This window comes from Dromaius novaehollandiae, chromosome 3, assembly GCF_036370855.1.
Source record: "Dromaius novaehollandiae isolate bDroNov1 chromosome 3, bDroNov1.hap1, whole genome shotgun sequence".
Classification (NCBI taxonomy): Eukaryota; Metazoa; Chordata; class Aves; order Casuariiformes; family Dromaiidae; genus Dromaius; species Dromaius novaehollandiae.
Genome location: NC_088100.1, coordinates 119470009 through 119495013, shown reverse-complemented (window position 1 = coordinate 119495013; position 25005 = coordinate 119470009). Strand labels below are relative to the sequence as shown.

Genomic DNA, 25005 nt, shown 5'->3' with positions numbered 1-25005 from the left:
TGAAAGAAAGCTCTGAAATTGTGAATTTAAGCCTCTGTAGACCTTCCTCTAATATCACTAGGAGGGTTATACAAGGTGAAAAATAGCTTAGCTTTTATTTTTGCTACTCGTTCTGTTCTCCAGAAAGTAACTCTGCTCCCCTTTAGACAATACTTCTGCCCTTTGTTCTTCTTGATTACCTTCCTCTGTTATTCTCTTCAGTAGCTCTCTAAGGCCCTACGGATTTAATCCATCTCTTCTCAAAAACGATCAGTAACCAGATACCCTAATATCATGAGTACAGAATTTGTAGGCTGTCATAGTTCACTTGTATTTTTCAAAACAGGGAGAAGGAAAGATCAGTTTCTTCTTCACATTCACACCTTTGTGCAGCAAGCTTTCTGAAGAGACTTCCTTTATCATTACATATTTAAATATTTGAACAAAATCAGCAGGCTGACCATGAAGTTTTATTTTTAATCTTGGGCACCACTTACTTGTACATTCCAGAGCCAAAGTTCAGAACAATCATCTGGGCCACAGGCAACAAGATAGTTGTCATCTGGACTCCAAGCAATATAAGAGACCCCATACGCATGACCTTCTAATGTCTTAAGCAGTTTTAGCTGATGAGTATCCTGAAACAAGAGAGGGATTCTGTTAAGACAATGCAGATAACTCCGACAAGATTTCACATGTACAGAGTGTCTAAGTACAGCATGGGAAGTTTGCACTGCGCAACTTGCCACCTTTTTTTTTTTTTTTTTTTTTTAAAAGAAAAAAGAAGTCACATGTTTGTTCTTACTCAAAAAGTAGTTGCTGGTTTACCAAGTAGAGCCATAAAAAGAAAGCAAAGCATGCAAAGCAAAAAAACAAAGTATTCTATTCTAATCTTCTGCAACTCTGAATGTGGAACTCACAAAATGTTGCTGTGCACAGTTTGTATGTTACATAACATTTGATACTATAGGAATCCTGCATGCTAGAACAAGTCTCTATATTTGCTTGAGTAGGAAGTACAATTATCCATCGTTTATAGATGGAAGTTACTTCCTTAAAAATACAGCACAGACATGCTAGAAACCTGCTACGGTTAAGTAGCAGAGCTAATAACCAAAACCTTCATGAATGCTGAGAAGGAAAAACCTCCAACTGCTGTGTTTTTATAAACTGAAGGTATCTTGTGTGTGCTGGTGAAGCAAGAGGTTTTACAGAAAAATATTAAGAGCTTAAGCAGTGTCCTTATTTCAGAAGTGCAGCCTACAGCAAGCTGTCCATCTCTTCTGCTAGGTTTAGCAGATGAAGAGACACAAGCATACTTTGTTTACAGAGTATCTCATTATCACCTTTGTGCCACAACTATTCTACTAATGCCTTGTCTAAGGAACTTGTCTTTCAAGCAGCTTGCCATCAAAATAAGTAGTGCCAGCTAGCCCTCGCAGCACAACCATATACCAGCTTTCCAAGTACAGAACACACTTCAATTCAGCATTAGCACAGACACTTTCAACAACAGCACATGTATATAGAAAAAACAGAGTCTGCTAAACTCTTTACTTTTGTGAAACCTCTTGGAAAAGAGCAAGTAGATTTTCTTTTTTCTTCTTCTTCTCTTTGCAGGGGAGGGGGGAGTTGTATCGCCTACTTCTTTTCAAAAGAGTCTGATTTGAAGATCTAGCTCGATTTCTCAAGTAGTCTTTTTTTGTTTGTTTGTTTGTTTTAGCATTAACCAGCAGAGCTCCTCCTCCTAACTTGGGATTCTAAAGAGAAAGAATGTTGTCGATAGAGGAACAACGTGACACGAAGGACTGTTTCAGGGGAATCAGCTGTGAAGGATTCGGTGACTCTCAGCCTGCAGTCTTGATGGTTCTGTTGGCCAGAGAAATTAGATTCCTCAGAAGAATCTTCAAACAATCTTCAACGCACAAAATAAAACAGACAAGTGAACGGACCACTTCAAGGCTCTTCTTTCCATTCTACGTATTCTTCCTGGTCTGCATTAGATGCTACCATCTGTCTCTAGCTGAACTGCTCTGCACAGAAATGGAATCATATCTGACATCATCTCACATCCTGGAGCTTGCCTGTGACTGCTGCATTTCTTTTCAGGTCAGGATTAATTGAAGGAACCTGTCATTTCTCCTGCACCTCCTCAAAGACTCATGGGGAGCAAGGCACATAGGATATTACTCTTCTGAGGGTAGTAACAGCCATGAAAGTCTTCTCTCAAGCTGCTCTCATACTTTTCTCCAGATACTGAAAAACTGCAATGCCATGTTTGCCCTCACTAAAAACAAACAGCAGTTAATGTATTTCAGGAAGAAAAAAGTCCCCAAACAGTCAATTTACTTCCCAGCCTCCACCAAAAGAAATCTTAGAACTTCCATCTCTTACATAGAGCTTTCCAGTTTTCTGCACGTAGAAGAAGCTAGACCAACCATTCGAGAATCAACTTAGATCTGCAGTAGTTTACCTCCTTGGCCAAGAAGCCAAAAAAAACTCCCTGTCCATAGTTCAAGACTGCAGCAAGAAGGAAAGGTTCCTGGAAGGAACAAGTTAAAGGAGAGCTCTCTCACAGAGGATGCATGACAGACAAGAGGATGAGTGTACTGTGCCTACCCTTTTGGCTCTAGGGTTACTAGTGCTCAAATAATGCATTCCACATACAAACCTAGTTCAGTCAAGATATTATTTAATGCTGCTGAATCTGCAGAAGAACCATGAAGTGAGCAAAAGAAAATGAACAGAAGCATAGGTTAGAGACAACGCAGCAGACATCTAGTTGGGTCTTAAAAAAAGACATAGCACAAAATAAAGAATCAGGAAGAAAATAACACATGGAAATAATGTCATTACACACAGGGAGAGATGAGAGAAAGAAAGGAAAAAAAAGAAGAATTCTCATACACAAAGTACTACTGAGTGTGGAAAGAGAACACCATTCATCTAAAACTGTGTCCTGTCCATTACCAGCCGAGGCAGAGTTTGAAGGATGTTTCTCTATAGCTTATATACACAAATTAGAATAATCCTAAAAATCTAAAGCCTTGAAAGTTTTATCAAATTTATGTTTGAAAAAGATATTGTCAACAACTGCTACTGGAAGTGAGAAAAAAGTGTTCTGGCAAGTATGAAAACAAGCAATTTATGGGGCCTAATATCATTTAGAAGGCTACCTCCTTGAAACGGTTAAGTTTTATCTGAAAGTATTCAAAAACAGAAAATAAAACTCTCCATGGCTTTCCTACCAACTACTTATTATGAAATTTTGTTCCCTTAGCAGTCCATGGCCAAAAGCATTATCTAATCTGAAACATTCACAAAACATCTGTTTTTGTTTGATTAACTAGAAAGTCTTACAGTGAATTGTTATCCAACATCTAATTGAGATGCTGGGTATTAAAAAACAAAGGAAGGTGCACCTCTGCTATCAAGTGACAAGCCAATCTAGGAAGCACAGCAAAAATATGCGATCCTAATTCACTTAGAAGTTCTCAGTTTATTTAAAAAAGGCAGATCATTTCCTAAATAAACTACAAGAGTCAGATAATGATGTTGTTCATCTCTCAGCCCCGAGCACACTAGCTCCAGCAGCAAACAAACCACAACAGCACCATGCCTGAAGAATCCATAGCACTTGTTGCTTGTTTTCAAGAGCTATATAACAACCATGCACATGGAAGCAGGTTTTAAGTTCTTCCATCTTTCTTCTTAATAGCAAAGGGACTCAAATTATGTAGCCTCCTAACCTGTAGTGGGAGGAAAGGATCAGCTTCAGCTCTCAAATTCTTAAAAAAAGTTATTACGGGACTGCAAACACCTTTCATCTCTCATGTATGATACCAGCTTGCAGATGTGTGGTTGAAAATTAAGAATTTTATTTCTGATAATGTTTTATAAGCATCAACAACTTCAGAAATTTTGTGCACATGCTTAGGTTTATTAGCTGTTTTCAATTGTTATAGAACATGGACATACTTTCACCCCATTTCTAGCAGAGTCAATTAAAACAGTCAGATTCACTGCTTAAACTTTTTATTTACACAGTAATATATACAAGTAGGAAAGATATCCTACAGCTACAACAAGATTTATATTTTATAAGAAGAACAGTGCCAGTGTTAGTATCAAAAATTAGAAATGCAAGTCTGTAAGAAAATGACTGGATATACTTTGATGTGTCAGATTCTGACAGGTGCTTAAATCTTCACCTCAAGCCAAGGCAAATCATACAATGGCAACTAGCGTAAAGTGGTAGACTGATGCAGTTTTAGTTCAGCACACACCATTTTATTACTCATAATGTGACAAATGGTGAAATGGACTAAAGCATTTAAACCCAAGTATATTAGTAGTAACAGGATTAAAAAAACATGGGAAAAAGGTTAGACGTGTTTATACATCAGAAGTATTCTTACTAAGCAGTGATTTTGAAGAAAGCATTAAGGAATAAAAGGCCATTTCTGCTCACTGCCATACTCCTCCCTCCACTCTCACCCAATGCTTCCTCCTCAAGGCTTTCAAGCCATGAAGCTCCCCTGGAAGGCTCCAGCAGGCTCTACCCAGCAGTGCTGGTTAGAGGCACGTTCCCGCCTCAAAGCGGCCAACAGCTCAGGCACTAGAACTCCTCTTACATTCAGGCATCTGGTTTTCAATTGTCTTCCTTAGCTAACTTGCACTAGACTGATCTTCCATCTTTCACAACCTAGAGAAATACCCTAACCACTGGGCTACAGTAAGTATAAGACCATTCTACAAAACAAACAAAAAAAAAAAAACAGGTCCACCTAGTGACAGAAAGTAGGGAAGGAAAGACAAGTCATGCACATTTTAACATATGTTGCACACTTACGGGATCAACCTGCCATATAATAACAGTTGTGTCCTTAGATCCTGTTGCTAGTTTAGTGCCATCATTGGAGAATTTACAGAACCACACTTCATTACAGTGCTCCGTAAGTATCTGCTGTGTGTAGCACGGGAACTGTTTCCTGAGGAAAAGAAAAGGATGCATTAAACAGCTTAAGAAAGCAGCAAGACCTAGTTTTTACTGCTAGATAAATAACTAGATTAAAAAAAAAAAAAAAGGTATTTAGATGTGAAACCAGACAGTTTAGAAAAATGCTGAATTAACAGCTGCTTCAAATAAGTACAGGATGAAGTTTCTAATGTGGTAAAAAGGTCAGGCTGCCAAGTGGTTGTAACTAATTGTAAGAGCTTAGAGCTACTCTGACATAATTCTCACATAATTCATTATCCTTTCATGTAGGCTGGAATAAAACTGACCTTCTCAGGACAGTAACAGCTTATTCCTATATACTTCTGTGATGTACAGAAAGTACTGCAGTCCCAACCTCTGAGTCCCACTGGAAATATTCAGTGCATTACATGTACAATTATGGCAAGTATCTAACTTAGTTATGTTTTGCCAGATCTGTAGAAATGATTCTTACATAAGAGTTGAATAAAAGAATACTCTTATCTCTTTTTCTTGATTGTGATCTCGCAATGAGATGGGGGGAGGGGGACACAAAATGAAGGCAAAAATCCCACTTTCTTTGCAGAGCACCACATACAGCATCTAAGCATAACTAACAAGACACCATTATGAGCTTTCAACCAGAACTGCTTTCCCTTCACAAAATCCATAGTATTTTGTAAAACATTAAATGCTTATTAAACTAAGTATTATATGATACATTAAACTATTGAAAGAGAAGAGTCAAACATTTCCCTGTAGCTAATATTTAATCTTCCGGTTACACACCGAGGAGAAAAAAATATATCTTCCAGTTGCACACCAAGAAAAAGCTAACAGTCAAAACAATAAGTTTTTACCTAAACTGGAGAGAATTTTTATTTTATTTACAGGTTGTCCATCATACAAGAATTTGAAAGCTGATCTAAAACAAGTGGAACAGGCAACTGCTTTTATAAGCAATACCACAGTTACTACAGGTTTATTGTTCAGATGCCAAACTGTCCATGTTTTTGCCTAAACAGTAGGGATCCTGGAGCAGGTTGGTCTTATGCTGAGTTTTTATGGTACGCAGCACGGCAGGGCAAAACAAGCCTGTGATGGGACACAAAGGTACTAAGGTACTACCGTAACAACGAAACACTACATCGGTGTATAGTTGTACTTAACACTGGAGATAAATTGGCAAAATAAAAAAGCCACAGAAACCTTCATTTAACTTCATTTTAAAACAAAGTTTGGATGTACCAGGTTTACAGACACCAGGAAAACTACTTCATACCAGAAGAAGTTCTGCTCCATATGCTGATACGTCCTCTCACTACATTTTCTTTAACTAGAAGACACTTACTAGTTCTATGCTTAAAGAGCATTGGGGCAACGCAAAACAACCACACCATACCTCAACCTGTCTCGTGATAGAGGATAAACAAAGCATACATATCCACATCTGTACCTGGCTTTCTTGGGTTTGTCTGCTTTCTTTTATACAGAAGCACAAGCCTGTTCTGCTCCTGCTTGAAGCTGACCAAGAGCTGCCTAGTTGCCGCCGCAATGACACTGAGCCCAAGCTGAAAAGTTGCACCCACAATAGAGGCCGTATTTTCTTGGAGTCTAGAGTGAGGCAGGCAAACTTTCAAACAAACCTATGCTCCTACCGGAGGAGCATTTCATTATTATTTAGCCATATTCTGGTAAGTTAATGTTTTTCTTCAGAGCTGCAATTGCTTCTAGAAGGTGAAAGAGTCTTCATCCCGAAACCATAAAAAGTACAGGGGGCACATAGTGCCAAGGAAAGCCTTTTCAGCATATTTTATTAGAAAAAAAATGCAGCAACTCCTGCATTTTAAAGCTAAAGAAAGGCCAAGTTTTAAGGACTTAAAAAAGCAGTATATTGCCACAGTACCCAGTTTTCACAGTAAGGTGGTCTTTACAGCCCTAAAAAGGTAACGGGCATAGCTGATATAGTTGCTGCAGACACATCCCAATCCAGTTACATCAGAACTCTCTCACAAAAAGTTCTCTTAACTAATGAAGCATATAATCCAGTAAGTCTGACTTTACAGATAATGAAGCTCATATTAAGTAAACCTTCCACAGAATAAATTAGCAGCAGCCTCAAAACAAGAAACTGAATATAGTAGTTTAACAGTTTCCATTTTAGATAATTAGGTATTACTGTGGTTCAAAGAGGTTTTACATCGTTCAAGTTTTGCATTACAAACTGTTCTGTTCAGCACAATGAACTTAAATCATGCTGTTCACATACTGATATAAAGTTTCTAAAAGTCATCTGTTACTGTATTTACAGAAGTTCAAAATTCTAAATTTAATCTCAGACAGCTACTTCACTAATCCTGGTACATACAATGAAAGATTTATCCCTCAACTTTTATAACTTAATTCTTTTCCAAAAATGCTACATTAGCCCAGTACCTAGAAAGCAGCAGCATTCACCTCTTTCTTGGGCTTCAGTGTGTTTCTAAACACAGACTAAAGTGTATTTACATGAAAGAAAGGGGGCAGAATACCGCAAAAAGAGACTAGCCTTAAAGCTCTCAAAGCAAACAATTAATAAAAATTAAGTAATCACCCTCATTCTCTATTATCACAATCTCAGACAAAATAAGGTGGAAAAAGCCTCACCTTCACCGTCAGCAGTTGCTCCCTCCTACCTCCCATCCTTGCCAAGCTATTAAGTTTTAGTTCAACATTTTACCCATTAGTGCAATTCAAGCATGCTTGAGCAAAATATTGCCGCAAGTTCAATACAGGTTAGTCCCAACCCAAAAACGTGAAAGTTGTCAGTGTTCTATCATTTAAACATCACAGAACTAAAATTGTCAAAACTATTAGACTGCTGTTACTTCTATCGGTTTAATCAAAATTTGGCTTCCACTGTCTTTAACTCACCTCATTATGCCCAAGCATTGCAGCATGTACAGCGCACCACATACTGATCTCAGACCCCTGCAATAAGTAGGTACAATAGGTTGAGTTGAGGACAGAATGGAAGCCTCTGTTTTGAAATGTTTTTGTTTGTTTGTTTGTTTTTTGGGGAGGGGATTATAGCCATGAGTATGTACATATACATACCAGATGTGCTAGCCTAGGGAGTACCACATTAGGTGAAAAACACCTTGACCAAACTTTTATGTCAGCTAGTAGATTCAGATGGGTGAAATTCAAGTCCAGATTTGTTGTGTATAGTATCTTTTATATCCAGTTCTGACCATCTAGTTTGTCTTCAGTAAGAGATGTTTTTCCACAGTTGGTTTGACTGCTCTTTGGGGTTTGATTAATCACAAACCAGCTACAGAACATCAAATGTTATTTTTGTACTTGCAGAAAGACTAAAATTAAATCACTACTTGCAGTTAGTCTAATTTTAAGACTCATTTCTGAAGTCAGAAAGCCACAACTCCTGTATCTTGTCATCTCCAATAGCTCTTAAAATTGGGAAGTTATTCATATGTCTACACACACACACAAAACTGCTGCAATAACATAAATCAGATGTACCAAAACTGCAACCTAGACAACAGTCTAAGAATTTACTCAAGTATGTAAAGTGCCAGAGACGCTAGTTTTAAAAACTTAAAGATGGTTACAATGAAGTACTATGGAAGTCTGTCTTTAAAAAAGATTCCAAGTAACCTGAGAACACAAGTGAAAGCAGCTGGAGTTCAGAAAGTTTCTAAAAGCAAGTTTATCAGAGAGGAGTTGGAGTACTTAACTTCCTCAGATGAACTAGCCCTAACATGAAAAATGCTCCCCTGCAAGACCAAGTAAATATCAACTTGCTACACCAAAAAAAACTCATAAGGGTATCGTATCTGCCGATTTTCTAGGTGTTTTAGCGTCCTATAGCTTACAGCCTTCGTTCCCTAGCTGCGTCATACACAGCAGTTTTCCACAAAACCTACACTTGGTACACTGAGGTTTTAGGTCCTCAACTGAGTTTTCACTGCCTGAAGAAAACCACTCAAGTCAGCCATTTGTAACAAAAAAATCTTCCCGCCTGATCTCTACTGGAGTATGGCGTTTTTAAGGTAAAGCAGCAGCACTGGTTTCCTTGTTAAAAAAAAATCTAAATAGTCTTAAGAACTAACACTTACACCCTTATGAATTTGAGAAAATAGTGCTTTATACGAGTCATATTATATATTAGATAGAACAAAGCAGAAACATGCAGTAGACATTTCTGGTTTAGTTTGTATCTAAAAATGCACCACTTAAGAACTGAAAATGAAAGATGACATCAGGGAGTAGGCTTTAGCAGGCTTTCTACAACCTACTGAGCTTGAAGACAGTCTGGATAAGTAATAACTGGAGAATCACTAGTATGTAACAGCAATCAGGTGTTGATAAATAAACAAACTAGCTGCCCAAAGTTATAAGCAATAAGCGTTTAAGGCTTAGCATAGCAATATATGCCATTCATATGCACCTGATTAAAATTTTAAAGCCTCAGTCTGACCCTGTTACCCCACAGCCAGTTATCAAAGTCTTCTATACACATATTCTCTACTCCTTCCCCCTCCTTCAGTTGTTTAATAAACACTGGCTTTTCCCAGTCAACCCCCACTAAACCCAACTAGAACAGTATTCACGTTCCTTGAAACACTAAGTGCAATTAGATTATTTTAAAAAGACAAAGAGATATTGCTGTCCATCTTAAAAGTAGCAAGGGTTTCTTACCTACTACAAACATGGTCTATAAGCAGCGAGACAGAATCTAGATTATTATCTAGTTTGGTATTATGATATAGGCACCGATCCCGTTGTAGCTCCACAGCCTGACGTAGCAGATTCTGTAAACGCCTTGGAGGAAGCATCACTGATGGGGGTAGGTATGCTTTAGAAAAGTTAAAGAAAAAAAAGGTCAAAACCAAGTTGCAACTAAGAGCATATTTTAATCCAAATGTTTTTGGAAGAGACTTCAGTAATTAAAACTTAAATGCTACAGGAAAGAGTGCACATCGCTTGTGAAGTTTATAGCTACATATCCGAAACTAGAAGAATGACCTTTTGGAAAGCAGAGCTGTACACAATGTTTGTAGTTACAGTATGTTGTCCTGGCCAACAAGCATCATTTTATATGAACTCAATCAAAATCATATTTAAGAAAAAAATCTATAAAACACAACAAGATCAGTCATGTTCATTTGAGGGAGTCTCAATTAACAGCAATACTACCAAAATACAGAATACTCTGTGTAAGAGCTGTAAAATCCATGATTACACCAGCCACAAGGAACTGAGAGGAGAAACCATTAACCCTACTACAGTCTTAGACCAGTATCAACTAGTACTAGTATCGGGGTGGTTATAGGACACTTAGTTGACATATACAGCATAGCTGGCATATGCAGCATAGCTGGCATAAAAAGGAAGGAAAAAACCCTACACATTTAATCCCCAGGTTATACTACTTTTGCATACAACAGAGCTAAGAAGCAAGAGCTGCTGTTACAGACAGACAATCAGAGACAACATTAAGATACAGAAGACCAAAGTGCTAAAGGCACCTACATTCATCCTCACTAAGAACTACAGAAACATCAACAGGCAAATACAATTAAAATCAATTCCCTGGGATATGCAGTTATGTATGACGTACTGGATTTACAAAGATGGGAATAAGTTCTAAACACTAGAACTTCTTACTCTGGAGTTTGTCCAAAAGCTTAGATCTGGAAGCTGTTCCTTTCCCTTCCCACTCTGCTTTTGCACGCAAGTCTTCTGCATGGCTACACATCAGATACCTGTTTAAAGAAAAAAAAAAAAGGAAAGAAAAAGGGGAGAGAGCACACACACTAACAGTCTAAGTCTTTCTAGAATCATTCTTTCCAATTTTAAGCATGATATATAATATAACGTTCTTGTTTCCAGTTCAAAGTATTTTGAAATTAACGGACATAGAGACTCATAGGAACAAAAGCAGGGAACTCTTCCACACAGCCATGCATCTTTTTTGGAACAGATGTCTACAAATTGCCAATAAAACAACAACAACAACAAACCACCCACACCACACAGATTTTGGGGATGATGAAACCAAAAAACAGAACAAGTTATATTTACCTACTTAAGTATACTTATGCAGTTATAAGATGACATACTAATACTTTTCAAAAACAGATGACCATACACGTATGTATTAATTTGGGTTCCAGTACTATGAAAATAAATCATAAACAAGAGTAAATCATAAACAAGTTATTTTCATTCATCTAAAACAGAACATTGTCTACTCAATGTTTTTCTTTACTCGCTATTTTAGAGAGCATATCTCACTACAGCACATTAATCAACAGGATAATAGCTTTAATAAAGTTTGAGTTATTTTTTAAAATGTCAGTAAAGTTGCTGGAAAAAAAAAGCCATTAAAAAAAAAAAAAAAAAAAAAAAAAAAGCAGGTAGAGAAAGCATGCCTATTCACTGGAGTTCTTCCATTGATTTCAACAAGATTACAGCCAGGCCCAGAGATGGGAGAAAATGCCTTGTCTTTGGGAGTAAGTGTAAATAAAATAGTGTCATCACAAAGGCTGTGTTTCAGTGTTTTAGAGACCGGAAGATACCAACCAGTCATATTTCTCCCAAGCTGCAGAATTCCTTAGAAAATTCCATAGAAATAGCTCTCAAAGGCCAAACACTTACCCACTGAGGACATGAATGCGTTCTGTATTGTATTTCAGTGGTGTCAGTTCACAGCGTAGAACTTGAAGTGCCTCCAGGACCTTGCCATCCTCCAGGTATTCCAGGTACTTCTGCTGCAGCAGCAAAAACTTCATCCTCTGACATGACAGAAAGCAGCAGTCAGGGGAAAAAGGTTGACTGAAGTTTCAGAAAACGTTTGAGCCTAAACAGAACAGTAGAAACCATTCTACTATGCCCTTCAGAAATATAGCTATATGTTATGTTTCATTAATTTCTTTTTTGCTGGGTTTTCAACAACAATGCAGCAATTAAGTTATCCATGATTTTTTTCCTGCCTTATGGGGCTCCAAATATCTTCCTACCTCATTCCTCAGATTCCCCCCCCCCCCCTCGACTTCTCTCAATTTCATACCTACACCCTTTTCAGCCACCATTCTTCAAACCTGAGTTAGATTGGACTCCCAAACTCATGCTCATTAAGCAAAAAACCCAAAAGCAACTAATCACACATTTAACACTGTATGACAGCACAGAACACTACAGGTCAACTCAACAAGTTCTCATGCTGCTTATATAGGAGCTGACATCGGTTGTTTGCATAGCTGCATAACATATGGCAATAACAAACTGACACTGCCTGAGGTCTTGTTTTGTAGTTCCAAGTTATGTTGTTTTCCTCAGGTGTTTTACCATTTTTCAGGAATACAGAAATACTGTAACTTCCTATATTTAATGCTTGCTTCACTTTTCTTCATTTCTCAGAAATATTCACTCCCACTTCATATTTTTCCTTTCATCTTGTAAGCTTTTTTGGTTAAATCAAGCCCACTATTCTAATAACTAATGTCTGTAGATAAAAAGGCATTAATTTACTACATTTAAAATCCTGAAGTCCCAGGAATTTCTGATTGTAGCAATTTATTACAAAGACACTTTGCTTGTTTCTAGATGAAATCAGCTATTCTGTGTTTGCACATCTTCATTACTGCTAGTGGTTTTCAGAAGGAGAAGATATCCCTGGCCCACAAGACTCACCACATTAAGAAGGAAAATGTGCATTCTTGAACATGTCGGTAAGAAACAAAATAAAAAATAAGTGTAGCAAATCAGATTTGCTTTTCTAATGCATACAACATCAGTGCAATCACCAGCTTCCCTTGCTTCATGAGATCTCAAGCACCTCGCTATTTTCATGCTCATATTTGGTCAATGTTTACTTGTTAGTTTTGAACACACTGCTAGCCCTCTTAAGTGAAGGCATAATTGAGAAATTTAATACAGTCTTGCCCTAGTAAAGCTTATGCAAAAGTTTTTCAAGGCTTACTATACGTAAAATCTCAGAAAATAAAGCATTTTTAACTTCCAGAGATGATCAGCTCTTCAAAAGAAGCTATATTTAATACAGTTTTCATATACAAAGTTATTAACTTACCACACAGCTTTCTGAAGCATAAAAGACTACATAGTGAAGGTGATTTATATTCAAACATTTCTGTTGTCCTGTACACGATAGGCAAATTTGTACTACATTCCCTATTCAGCTCATTAATTTATTTGTATTTGGAACTGTTAGAACTATATATGAAAACAGAACACCACTGTACAATTTTTCAAGGTGAGACATCACGTTTTGGTGTTCCAACATACAGAGAGTGAAAAGAAAAAAAATCCCAAAGGCTAATGTTTAATTACGTTTACCCATGCGCTAAGCCGGCAGACCCCACACTTTGCTTATATACAAAGCAGCAGGAGGGATAAGAGCTTCCTCTCCTAGCTGTGCACATGCTCAGAAGGATGCTTGGAGGTACTCTGTAGTCACATACCATTTTTCACTCATTCTGGTCACCTGATATTGATGATCACCAACATCCAAAAAATAATCCAGTATTTCTAGTCCTCAACAAGAACTATGCTTCCTCCAGCTCTTCCTCCCCAGTCACCGCATGTAATATTTACTAAATTCATGTCAGCTTTCCCTCAGATGTGATAACCTCTGTATCTAACTATTCTTCCTCTGTCTCTAGTTTTAGAGTGTGGCATGTTAAATTTATTTCTTCAGGGGAAAGAAAGCTAAAAGAAAACTGAATCCCCCCACAGCAGAGCTTTTGTACTGCCAACCCCAACAATCCCACGGAAGCATAAAAACACACACCCTACCATGCAGCATGCCCTTGCCAAGTCATCCAAAGGGGTATAATTTCAGTTTTGAGTAAGAAAGCGTATTTACCAAGAAAGTAATCAACACCATGCATGACTTTGGCATAGTAGGAAGACAAAAGCCTCCAGAACAACATAGCATGAAACACTTGGAGAATCAAAGATTAGTAGTTTGAAATTGTAACTCATCTATAGCAAAAATGCAGGGACGAAGTAAAATGTTCATAGGAAAATATCCTCTGAGCTATTTTGCTAAATGCTTCAAAATTTGCCCTACAGCCAGCACACTCAGTTGACAGCACAAATACAGACTCCTTAAGGCAGAAGTCAGACTCCACTGACTTTGCATGTCAAGTCATTTTTGATGTGAGGACATTTACTTCCTCCCACCACTCAGAAAAAATTTTTGTGCAACCATTGCCTCTTATCTGACAAAGATTTCTCTGACAAACTGAATTTTGTCTTCATTTTCTCTCAACTACTTTTATAGCCCATACTGACAGTACTGCTAATTAACTCCAATACCATCTTCTCAAGGTAGACAAGACCGTTTATAGTAGTACCTCTCTTCTAACCAGACAGCTTCATGGAAGGAAAAAAAACTTTACAATATTGATAATTATAGACTAAAAGCATAAAATACCTAAATAAAATACCTAATCCTGTCTTTCAATGCTATAGAAAAGATGAGGATAAAGTGCGTTACTCGTTTCCAGAAACTATTAATCAAGTGTAAAGCTGCGCCTCTGATGACCCTGGAGCAAAACTAAAACAGACTTAATGTAATTACGAGATTTTTTTTTCCCCTTTAAAAGTATGTACTACCAGTATTATGTTGTCTGCAAACTACAGCCTTAGATTACTAAAGTAGAGGTTTAGTACTCTGTTCCTTTATCATCCTAATTGTTGGCAGAAGAGTCCCTTGTAGAATCGTTAAGTTCTAGAAAATTTTGCTCACACCATGATTCACCAGCACTAAGTAGTTGAAGCTGAAAGGCTCAATACTTACAACTGTGAAAACGATAGGACGCGTACCCTAGTCAAGAAAATGGGCCATTCTGATCGCTGCTTACAGCAGCGAGTCTTCAGTAGTACAAAGACTAAGGCACACAGGACCTAATTTTACGATTAGACTTCTTGTTGTTGTTAAGATATGCAGGTCAAAAATAAACTCCACAAGTTTTTTTTTATTGTACTAAGAGTCAAGAATTCAAAATAAATAAGCAAACACTGCTGAGGCAGCTTCTCTTTGAAATGAGAAAGGTAACTGGAAAAAAAAAATCCACACTGAATTTATCAGCTGATGTTTCAAGATAGATTCAACAAGGTATCTACCCATTCATATGCCTCAATCACCAAGACCCCAGTTTTCATTATTTCATTTGTTAATATTGCAAAACACCACTGATGATAAAAGCACTTCTAAAAAAAATCCAAAACATGTATTTAATATGTAAAGGCCAGAGTATTTTCTGCCTACAGAAAGCAGTAAGGCTTCAATCACACCTAATCATGCCACCTAAAAAGCAATCTATTTCAACATGGATGCTGCCTTTAATGCTGGTAGCAAAAGGGTGCACCACACAGGCAGGTGGAGCACTTCACTCATATGACAAGACTTAGGTCATTTTTCACATTGTGTTGCCTGCTGTGGGCTGTACAGTTCCAGTATCTGGGGAAAGCCATTTAAGCAAATGAAAATAAAAAAGAAAGGACAATTAGAAAGTATATTCTGGTTGACTACAGAGGTATAACCCTCAGATTACTTCCCAGCTTCAACTAGTTACCCAAGATAGATGCCATAATATGCTTGGGCAGCCTTAAACAAAGCAAAATATTGGGCCGGCTCAGAGCTGGCATTTTGCAAGTGTTACCCAAGGAAAAATTATAGTTATCATGCTTGACCCAGCTCTAAACTTTTCTAACAGCTTGTCTCAAGACAGCTGTAGCTTATAAACTAGATAAGTAAACATGACTTATCACACACTATACTGCTAATAAATAGGACCCAGTTGTGTGGACACAAATAGAAAAAGCAGACTGTCTTCTCCCCTCCACAACACATCCACATGCAGCTTTGTAAAATTCATCAGAAGTTTACAGATTGAGATCAGCCATTTCACCTTTACTGTTTTCATCTGTAAAACCTGCAGCACTTTGCGGAAATAAGGAAATCAAGACAGAGGAAGAATTTTCAAAATACATACAAATCCCCTTAATTGACTAGAAGTTTCAAAAAGCAGCTGTATATCCTGGTTATTTTGAGCAGGTCATTATAACTAAGTTTTATATTTATATATGTATTATATATATAAAATATATATTTTATATATATATATAAAGCCACACACACACCCTACTGCATTAAATACTCTGTGTCATCTAAACTTTTAGGTACCTATTCTTGTGCGCACACATTTTTCAGACATCTAGTCATACAGTGTGAGTAACAGCTTAGGAGTCAAGAAATCCAAAATCTCCTTTTCTGTTTTTAAAATATTACCTAGAACATAGTCTTGTTTAGACTTCCCCTAATCAAAACATTTGTCATCTTTTCATGAGGTCTGACTGTACTGCACTCCGGAATATCTACAGAGCATAAAGCATGGAATGGTCTTTTACCACTTTTCCAGTTGCTGATTATACTAATACCCATCCATAATCTCAACTACGTTCAAAAAAGCAGGGACAGGGGGGAGAGAACATGTGCACATGAGAGCGAGCAAGCTCCACCTAACTCTGAAAAAATCTCTATTTCCTTACTAAGAAATACATTTAAGACATTTAATAAGACTATCTGGTTTAACTGAGATGAAGTTTTGATACAAGAGGACAACTCTGAAGAAGAATCAGTAAAGATTTAGTTGAGGTAAATCTCAGTTTAAAAAAAAAAAAAAGCTTTTGTTTCACACCTAGTTTTAGTCAAGCAGTTAAACACTAATGTTAAAAGGAAAGGAACATGCTTGCAGAGCCCTCCAGATTTACAAAAGTAAGATGTCCTCTTTTTTCCCCCCCAAATGAAGCTCTTCTGAAAAGCACATTGTTGATATGTAGTTAGATAAACCCTCTCAACTCTAGGACAAAAAAAAAAAAAAAAAAAAAAAAAGAATACTAAGAAACTGAGCAACTTCAAAAGCTGGAAATATGATAAAGTTTGCCTCAAATGACTACATTCATACCCACACACAATGCTTTCATACTTTCGAGCTTCATAAAGTACTGAAAGATGCATGCAATATTCCAACCCATTTGAGCAGCAAATCTTACACTTATCAAATCTTTGAGAAAGGAGAAACTGAAATACTAGTCTAATTAAGAAGTATTGAGTTTTGACCAGATTAACAGAACAGAATGTAAACTTCTCTCAAGTATTCTGATGTTTTGTTAAACATCTGTTTTTCCTACTTCACTTCCTGTTCTCTCTCTTTCTCTCCCTCCCCCACCAGACAGGAAATTGTCTTGACAACAAATGAATCAGCTAGAAGTAGAGCTAAGCAGCCATCAGCTGATTCTTCATTGTTTACAGTCACAGACACTTCAAAAAGCATTGCTACTTTTCTTTTCCTAAGTGGCCATAGTTGTTCTAACTTCATTTCATTAGAATAAACATTTAAATACAATAAAACAACCCGTTTGAAGAGGAGAGCTAAGTAATTATTTTGATCTCGAGATCAAAAAAGCAAACCAAGAAACACTTTGTGCTGTATGTCAGCACGCTTTCCCAAAATAACTGAATTCATAACAAAACACATAATTGTCAAGTCACAGGATCTACAAACCTCTACTTCTAGATTCCCATTTGGAAAAAAACAACCAGAGAGAAAAATACCTAAATAAAAACCCAAACAGCAATACCAATACATTTGCTCTCCACAAGCCATCTAGAAGAGCAACAGTATTGTTCATATTCTACAGCAGCCACTATATTCTTATAACATACTGTTACACTGCCAACTCCACATTATTGCATTTTATTTCCAACTTTTGTTCCCTCAAGAGAGTCTCACCCCAATAAACACAGAAATCTTGTAGAAGTATTTTAAATTTGAAATTAGCGTTCAAAATAGGCAGTTTCTACGGAAACTGACCTATTTTAGGACTGTTACGGGATTTGCATTTTGTCAGTTAAGAATGTTTCAAGCAATTTATCATTCAGTGCACCGAATATTAGTCTTAGTACTTTTGAGCTTCCTACCTCACATTCTAAAAAAAGAATAAAAAAGTAAAATTAGTATGGCTTTTGAAATAGCATGCAAACTGCTTAAAGCAAACAAAAAAGAAAACAAGAACTATGGATGACTAACTCCAAAGCGCAAGATTACATTGCTACAATTAGTCCAACTATAGAGCTCTGAAATAGTCAAAGTGTGCCTCTTACCACAATTGCATGCGGAGAATGCACTAAGGCCTTAAGTTCATTCAGGTCGTTCTCAGCCTGCAGAAATTGGCATAAGGGAGAAAAAAAAAAAGTATATAAGGAGGGTGGATTGTGAATTCTCTCACAGATACTATAAATTTAAACAGCGGCTAATACAGTCCTATAAGCCCTACGTTACCTTATCCCATTCTCCTTCCATGACATGATTGCGGAATTTGGTAGCAGAAGGATGTTCTAAACGACATCCTGACTCTTGCATGAGAAGATCAACAGTCTGGCTGCAGGAGAGATACAGTGTAAAAAAACCCGACCAGTTTCACCCTCACAAATACACCGCCTCCTATGAAAACAGTTTACCATACTTAAAAGTAACTTTAACAAAGTAAGAATACTATGACCAGATTCAGGAACTTGTTGGAAAGATTATCTCAATTGTCTGAAACAGGTAAACAACTGCCTATGTCTAAAGCAAGTTGTCAATGAGTTTGAAAGCTTTGCTAAAGTACGTGACTTACCAGCACCCACAAATAGGCATCCCTGGATAGAAGACAGGCTTCATGAAGGCAGACAGACTATAAACCTATTAACTACTGGAAACGATCCCCCACACCTCCCTACCCAAAGTAAAACAACCTAAAGGGCTATGGCAGATGTATTTCATGTACAAGTAGTAACAGGCCTAACTTTCTTCTTCGTTGTGTATTAAAGGACTGGCTCCTTAAAACACAATAAACAAACTCACGAACCTGTAGCCCTCCCCCTTTTACACTAAAAATAGCCTATTTACTGTGGTGTTGTCCATGAACAGTCACGAGTTGTCTGCTGCTGTAAACTTGCCTCTTGTGTCAGGGGCGATTTATTTTATGTCTCAACTTCTTTATAATCGACCCACTCCAGGTTGTTGTGAGGACTTCCTTTGTGGAAGCCACACGAACACTTTGCAGAACGTCTACTGACTCCTTCCAAAACCGTGATGCACTAGCTTTGCTCATCAAGTAAATTTTTCAGTAAGGTCTTTCTTACACTTCCCCTTCTCCATTGGGAGATTATTTTCCCCCGTCTGATTTTGAGAAAGGGCCAACATACTTGTATCTAGCCTAGAAACAGGATTATTATTGAAAACATACGTCCAGAAGGAGTGTAGAGAGACCTTCGCCATGTACAGGAAGGCAGGGTTTTGGTTTTTTTGTTGTTGCTTTTTTTAGAAAAAGGCCTATTTTGGTTTTTTGTTGGGTTCTTCCGAGCTGACACGCGAAATCTCGGAGCCCATCCGCAAAGCAGCCCCCCCGGGCCGCCGCGGGCTCCATGATGTTTACCGGCCGCCCTCTCGGCCGTGCACACGGCGCGCTGCGCGGCCCCACGTCGGCGGCCGGCGCCGGCCCCCGGCCCGGCCAACGCCGCTTCCGCGCCGAGGCCTCCACAGGGCTCTGTCCCGCCGCTCCCGGGGCCGGGCCCCCCCTATCCCCATCCCGGGAGCCGGACCCAGCCCCGCCGTCGGGGGCGGGGGTAGGGGGGCGGCCGCCCACCGCCGCCACTTACTTGAGGCCGAGGCCGTGGAGGTGCTGCCCGATGAGCCGGATCACGTCCTCGTCGGACTGCGAGAGCCGCTTCTTCTTCTTGAGGGCGCTGCCGCCGCCGCCCAGCTCGGCGCTGGCCGGGCCGGGCCCGCCGGCAGGCGGCACACCGTTGTTGACGCTGAGGCCGCCGGGGCCGGGGCCGCCGCCGGGGCCGGGGGTGGCGGCGGGCAGCAGCCCGTTGGCGTGGGCCAGCTGGTCGCCGACGGCCGAGCCCGCCGAGGCCTCGCCGTTCTGGGCGCCCAGGCAGTCCAGCTCCGCCGGCGGCGGCGGCTGCTGCTGGCCGCCTCCCGCCCCGTTGGCCTGCATGGCGCTGCCGCCGCTGCTGCTGCTGCTGCCGCGGAGCGGGGCGGCGGCGGGGAGCGAGGGGGACTGGGACGAGGTGAGGCCTGCTCTGCCCGCGGAAGCCCCGGGCTCTCCTGCTCCCTCCACCGCCGCCGCCGGCGAGGCCCGGGCTTTCTTCCGCGGGGGCGGGGAGGCTCCGCCGGTGTCCGAGTCGGAGGAGGAGGAAGCGGAGGCCAGAGTTTCCTCGCCGAGAGCGGCCGTGGTGGGAAGCCGGGGGGGCGAGGGGGGGCGGCGGGGGGGGGCGGCGGGGCGAGGGGCGGAGGAGCGGGGCCCTGTGCCCCCCCGGCGGTGCCGGAGGCAGCAGCGCCGCCGCCCGCGCCGGGCTCCCGCTGGCGATGGCGGCCGCCGCTGCCCTGAGCCCCCGCCCGGCAGCCCCAGGCGCCCGGCCCGCTCCGCTCGCTGCCCGCCGGGGTTGTCTCCTCTCAGCCCAGCTGCAGCCTAATGGAGTCCGGGCCGGGACGTCACAGGAAATTCCTATACTGCCCCCTACGCTCACTTCCGCCGCCCGCGGCCGGGGGGGCGGGGCGGGAGCGGGGGAGCCCAACGCCGCCGCCCCCCGGGTCCCGCCGTCCCCCGCCGCCCCCCGCCGCGGGGGTCCCCGCGCCGCGCTACGGCTGCGGGCGGGCGGCCCGCCCGGGGGGGGACCGGGGGCAGCGGGCACCTCCCGGGGGTGCGGGCACGGCCTATAGGTGCGGGCACGGCCTATAGGTGCCCCCGATATGGGGGTGCGGGGGAGGAAGCGCACTTGGCCCCTGCAGAGGCGCCGGGAGCCCGGGCCCTTGGGGCGCTTTGCAGGGACGAGTCGTGTCTCCGGTGCGGTGAGCGGCGACGGAGCAGGGTTACTGTGATTTCCTGCAGCAATCTGGGGGGTTTTGTATTTTTTTTGATGTTTTGTAATTTTTTGTATTTTTTGTGGGTTTTTTATTTTTTGTGGTTTTTTGATTTTGGGGGGTTTGGATTTTTTTTTTTTTAAGCAGAAATATTCAGCAGAGAAGCATGCTGGTGTTGCCTGCACTGGGCATGGGTAGGTTTTACGTCCGCTGTTGGTCCGGTCTTTCCCAGCTGAGGCGAGCAGCGAGGCCCATCACCGTTGAGACGGAGGTGTTGGGATGCCGGGTGCTGGGCCTTTCGGGGGGCCCCGTGTGTGCTCGGAGGTCCCTCCGCGCAGCGGAGTGGGAACCGAAATTGTCAACCAGCTCTCCATTCAGAAGTCATGGCATGAGTTAAAATCTTGATGCATTTAGAAATAATACGCTGAACGCTTTTATTTGGCTTCCGAGCCTGGAATTTTTGTCTTTGCTATTTTCAAGCTTTTCTCCAAAACCCAGAGGGAAATAACAAAGCTATTTTTCCTTAATGAAAGTTGAGATTAACATCTAATCATCTGCCCTTGGGAGCAGAGGTTTTAAAAACACTGACTATTACCAGCTCATGATAACATGGTAAGTTTTGACAATGCTGCTTTCTTCAGAGTGCAGCTTTGAAGACGACTGACTGCGGAAGAAGTCTGCATTGGCCCAAGACCGGTGGAAAAGTCTGTAAAGACGAAAAAATCCTTGGGGGGAATGAAACCAGAGAAGATGAGACTGCTGGAGGCCTGAGCAATTGAGCTAGGTGCTGTTCCTTGGCCCTGTTGAGAGGCCTCAAAAGCTGTTTGACCTGTGAGAGCTGAAGTGCTCGTAAACCTGAGCGAAAGGTTGGAAGGAGATTTGTGACTGAATTCTGCCCTGGTGCAGCTGTAGGATTAAATCCAGCATCAGTCTTCCAGACAGAGGAGTGTTTTGATTTTTGTGTTTTTCAGTTCACCAGCTATTATCAGAAAATGCTTTGCTTGTCTTTTAACCGCTTCACCACTGCTGAATTCCTCTGACCTCCATCACCCTGCCTTTTCATCGCAGTTTGGTTCTTCTTCCTCAGTCCTTCCCCTCCCCAGGTGTCACCACTGAGCCTGTAATTCGAAGATTTGGGTAAAGATTGAAGGAACAGTACACAGAGCAGCGTGCAGTCTGTAGAGACCTCTTACAAAAGCAAACTCAGAAGAGCAAGAATTTGTGACTGGGGTTTTCAAGGAGATAAAGTTGCTCGTCGTTCCTCACTGCCCTGTGCATCAGTGTCTGGAGGGCGGAGGGGGGTAAAACCCCCCACATCCCTTCCCACCATACCAGTTTGTTGCACTGTCCGGAGCTGTTTACACTGCCGTGTTGAGCTTGCACTGCCCGGAGGTGCTGGTGTTCCTGCATCAGAGGCATCGCTTTGATTACCTGCCTGGAGCCTGCTGCTCCCACACACTGACTCCTTCACTGCTTCAGTCAGATTGGAGCGGCTGAAAGGAGGAAGGAAGTTGATGAGTCTGTGAAGAGCACATTTATGATGAAATAAATACGAAATCCCTTTACTGTATCTGGACAACATCATATGGGGAAGTGGCTCTGTATACCCAGCTGTGGTAGAAAGGCGTCTCACAGCGTAGGAGCGTGCGCCGTTCATCCCAAGGAAGCATTCTCAGTTGAGTGAGTAGTGTTTGGAGCTGATGAGAACCTAAAGCATGACCTTTCAGAGGTACATGTTGCTCTGTTAATCACCGTGAAAGTCCTTACACCTCCTCCTTGCCTCATTTCCTTCCCTGGGAGAGGAAATATCCTGCCAGAAACACAAAGAGCTGGAGGGAGAAGCTCAGTGTTGTTGGAATGGCGCAGGCCCTGGCCCCTATGAGGAAAGGGGTCTAGAGCTGGGACACGACATCTCAAAGTTTCTCAGGATCCCAGCTGACATAAAGATGGAGAAGGAGAAGGAGTCAGACTCCCAGTAAGACAAATATTACTTGGCCAGACCCTAGCTCGTATGTGGAGAGTTCTGGAGCAGGTCCACCTCTTCTCTGTCTCCTGTGGCTTTACTAGGCACCAGGAAGGAGGTCCTGAGGGACAGGTCTGTGGCTAGCAGACCCTTCTCCCTATCCTGCAGCAAGGAAAAGGAGGATCATGAAAGGGGCAGTCGCACTGGCCTTTGCAACTGTGTGGTCAGCTGAGCCCTGGTTTGGATCCTAATTCTATTCCTCATCCTTATGAGACGCAGCAAATGTAATGACAGGCCAAATAGGCATGCAGCTTTTTGAGTAATTAGAAGAATCAACTGTTAAATACAAAACACATCCCACTTGTGACACAGCGAGGACCTGATTGTAATAGCAGAAGTATGTGTTCATTATATTTAGGTATCTTCAAAGTTTCCCTGAAGTAGAGAATAAAAGCAACAGTTCAGCAATGAAGATTGACTACGTTATAGACACTCAGAAGAGGAATTTTAAAGACAAATTTTGGCAACTGTAACCACAGCTGTCATGATATCACTAACCATGAAGAACAGAGGTAATACATAACCACACAGAGCATGTACAGTGCTCACTGTATGGCAATTCAAACAACTTCCTATTGTATAAAGCCACGTATTTAATAGAAAATTGTTTCAGAAACACTTCTTAGTTACTGTGAAAGTTTAGAAGACTGAAGAGACAAATGATTATGTACAGAAAAAACAATAAAATGACCAAATACAGCATTTGTTGAATAAATGACATCTTTACATGTAAGAAAGCTGTCTTGGGATATTCTTAACTAAATATAAATGTCTTCTGGGAAGTCTGGAAATTTCCTTTCTTCATAGCAAAAATCCTCCCATTTTTAGGTCTGGTAAGTTTAAAAAAAATCACCCTTGAATTGTCATTTCTGTGTTGACTACAGCTAATAAAACTCTGACTAATTTCTCTCTCTTTTTTTTCCCCCCAATTTTGCTTTAGAGTAGAATCGAGCAGGAAGTCCAGATCTGAATAATAGGAAGGAACTCTTTCATTAAGAGGCTGGATTTTTTTTTAATGATAATCATTTAAAGCTGCTTAGGCAGAGTTGAAATATTAGAAAATATTAGAGAAGGTCCTGGAGAGATGGATTAGTAGTCAAAGCTGCGTGATGAAGGTAGTGAATCGTTTGATTCCCTCCTGTCAGGTGTATGGGTGTAGACTTTCCTTTTGCTTTTCTTCTGCACCAAATTTGAGGTTCCTGGAAACAAACCAACTAACAACAAAAAACAAAGGAAGAAAGAAGAATTTAGAACAATGGCTTTTCCCACAGTACGAACTAAATAAAGGCTTGAACATGCACCTGCACGTTTTCAACCTTCAAAACATGAAATATGGATGAAAAACAACCACCTTCCTTAAATAGCATTTCTAGAAAGCATTCAATAGAAAGAGGATTTGTAAACAAACTACACTGGGCTGTGATTCTGTCAGTTCATGCAGAGGATGGTCAATATTTAAGTTAAAGAATCTGGAAAGCCAAAGCTTGGCCGCAGAGGATGCCATTTAAGCTTGACTTTATTAGGACTTTCGATAGTCTTCCTCAGTAACCTTATGACTGGGGAAATAGGGATAGGATGGGCAGACTACAAGATGTGTGAAGAAGTGGCTATACCATCAGGCTCAAAGGATAGTGGCTGGTCAATGGTTTGAAGTCTGACTCGTGCCCAGTTAGGAGTGGAGTTCCTCAGGGATCAAACCTGGAGCAAGCTCTGTTCGGCATCTTCTCGATGACTTGGGAGGTGTGGCAGAATGCACCTTCAGCAAGTTTGCAAATGACACCAAATCGGGGACACCAGCTGATATCAGACCAGTTGATATTCCTTCCAAGTTTGGTTTTTCTATGATTCTAAATACACTTCATAGAAGAATCCCTGCAGTATGCGGGGAGCAATATTGGTGACTCAATTGTCATGTCTCTGTCTGAGGTTACTGATACTATGCCCCAAAGCTTCAGTGGGGACACTTTTATGTTGCCTTTTAGATGAGCTCTTGCGTGGCAGGGATATGGGCATTAGCACTATTGTTGTAACACGGTTAAGTAGTAGGTAGTCACGTTCTGTTGTCTGTCCACCAAAGT

The 25005-nt window shown here is 41.0% G+C and overlaps 1 protein-coding gene and 1 long non-coding RNA gene across 3 annotated transcripts in view; one reads left to right on the top strand and one right to left on the bottom strand.

Annotated features, from left to right (window-relative positions):
* Positions 1 to 20508, bottom strand: part of WDR26 (WD repeat domain 26) — a 33162-nt gene extending 12654 nt beyond the window's left edge. Inside the window, exons 1-9 of one of the 2 annotated variants that reach the window (XM_026094591.2) lie at positions 19695 to 20508; positions 18334 to 18433; positions 18156 to 18212; positions 11621 to 11757; positions 10628 to 10725; positions 9659 to 9815; positions 7871 to 7927; positions 4832 to 4970; positions 477 to 617 (exon numbers count right to left, since the gene is read on the bottom strand). In XM_026094591.2, coding sequence (XP_025950376.1) covers positions 477 to 617; positions 4832 to 4970; positions 7871 to 7927; positions 9659 to 9815; positions 10628 to 10725; positions 11621 to 11757; positions 18156 to 18212; positions 18334 to 18433; positions 19695 to 20038 — 1230 coding nt within the window. In that variant the 5' untranslated portion in view covers positions 20039 to 20508. The remainder of the gene's footprint in view (positions 1 to 476; positions 618 to 4831; positions 4971 to 7870; positions 7928 to 9658; positions 9816 to 10627; positions 10726 to 11620; positions 11758 to 18155; positions 18213 to 18333; positions 18434 to 19694) is intronic. The other variant, XM_026094593.2, reaches the window with a different exon arrangement.
* A 261-nt stretch (positions 20509 to 20769) lies between these two features.
* On the top strand, positions 20770 to 23834 carry LOC112980089 (uncharacterized). Its single transcript, XR_003258344.2, has 2 exons — positions 20770 to 21098; positions 21546 to 23834. It is a non-coding gene; the product is annotated as an uncharacterized LOC112980089 (long non-coding RNA).
* Positions 23835 to 25005: the final 1171 nt, after the last annotated feature.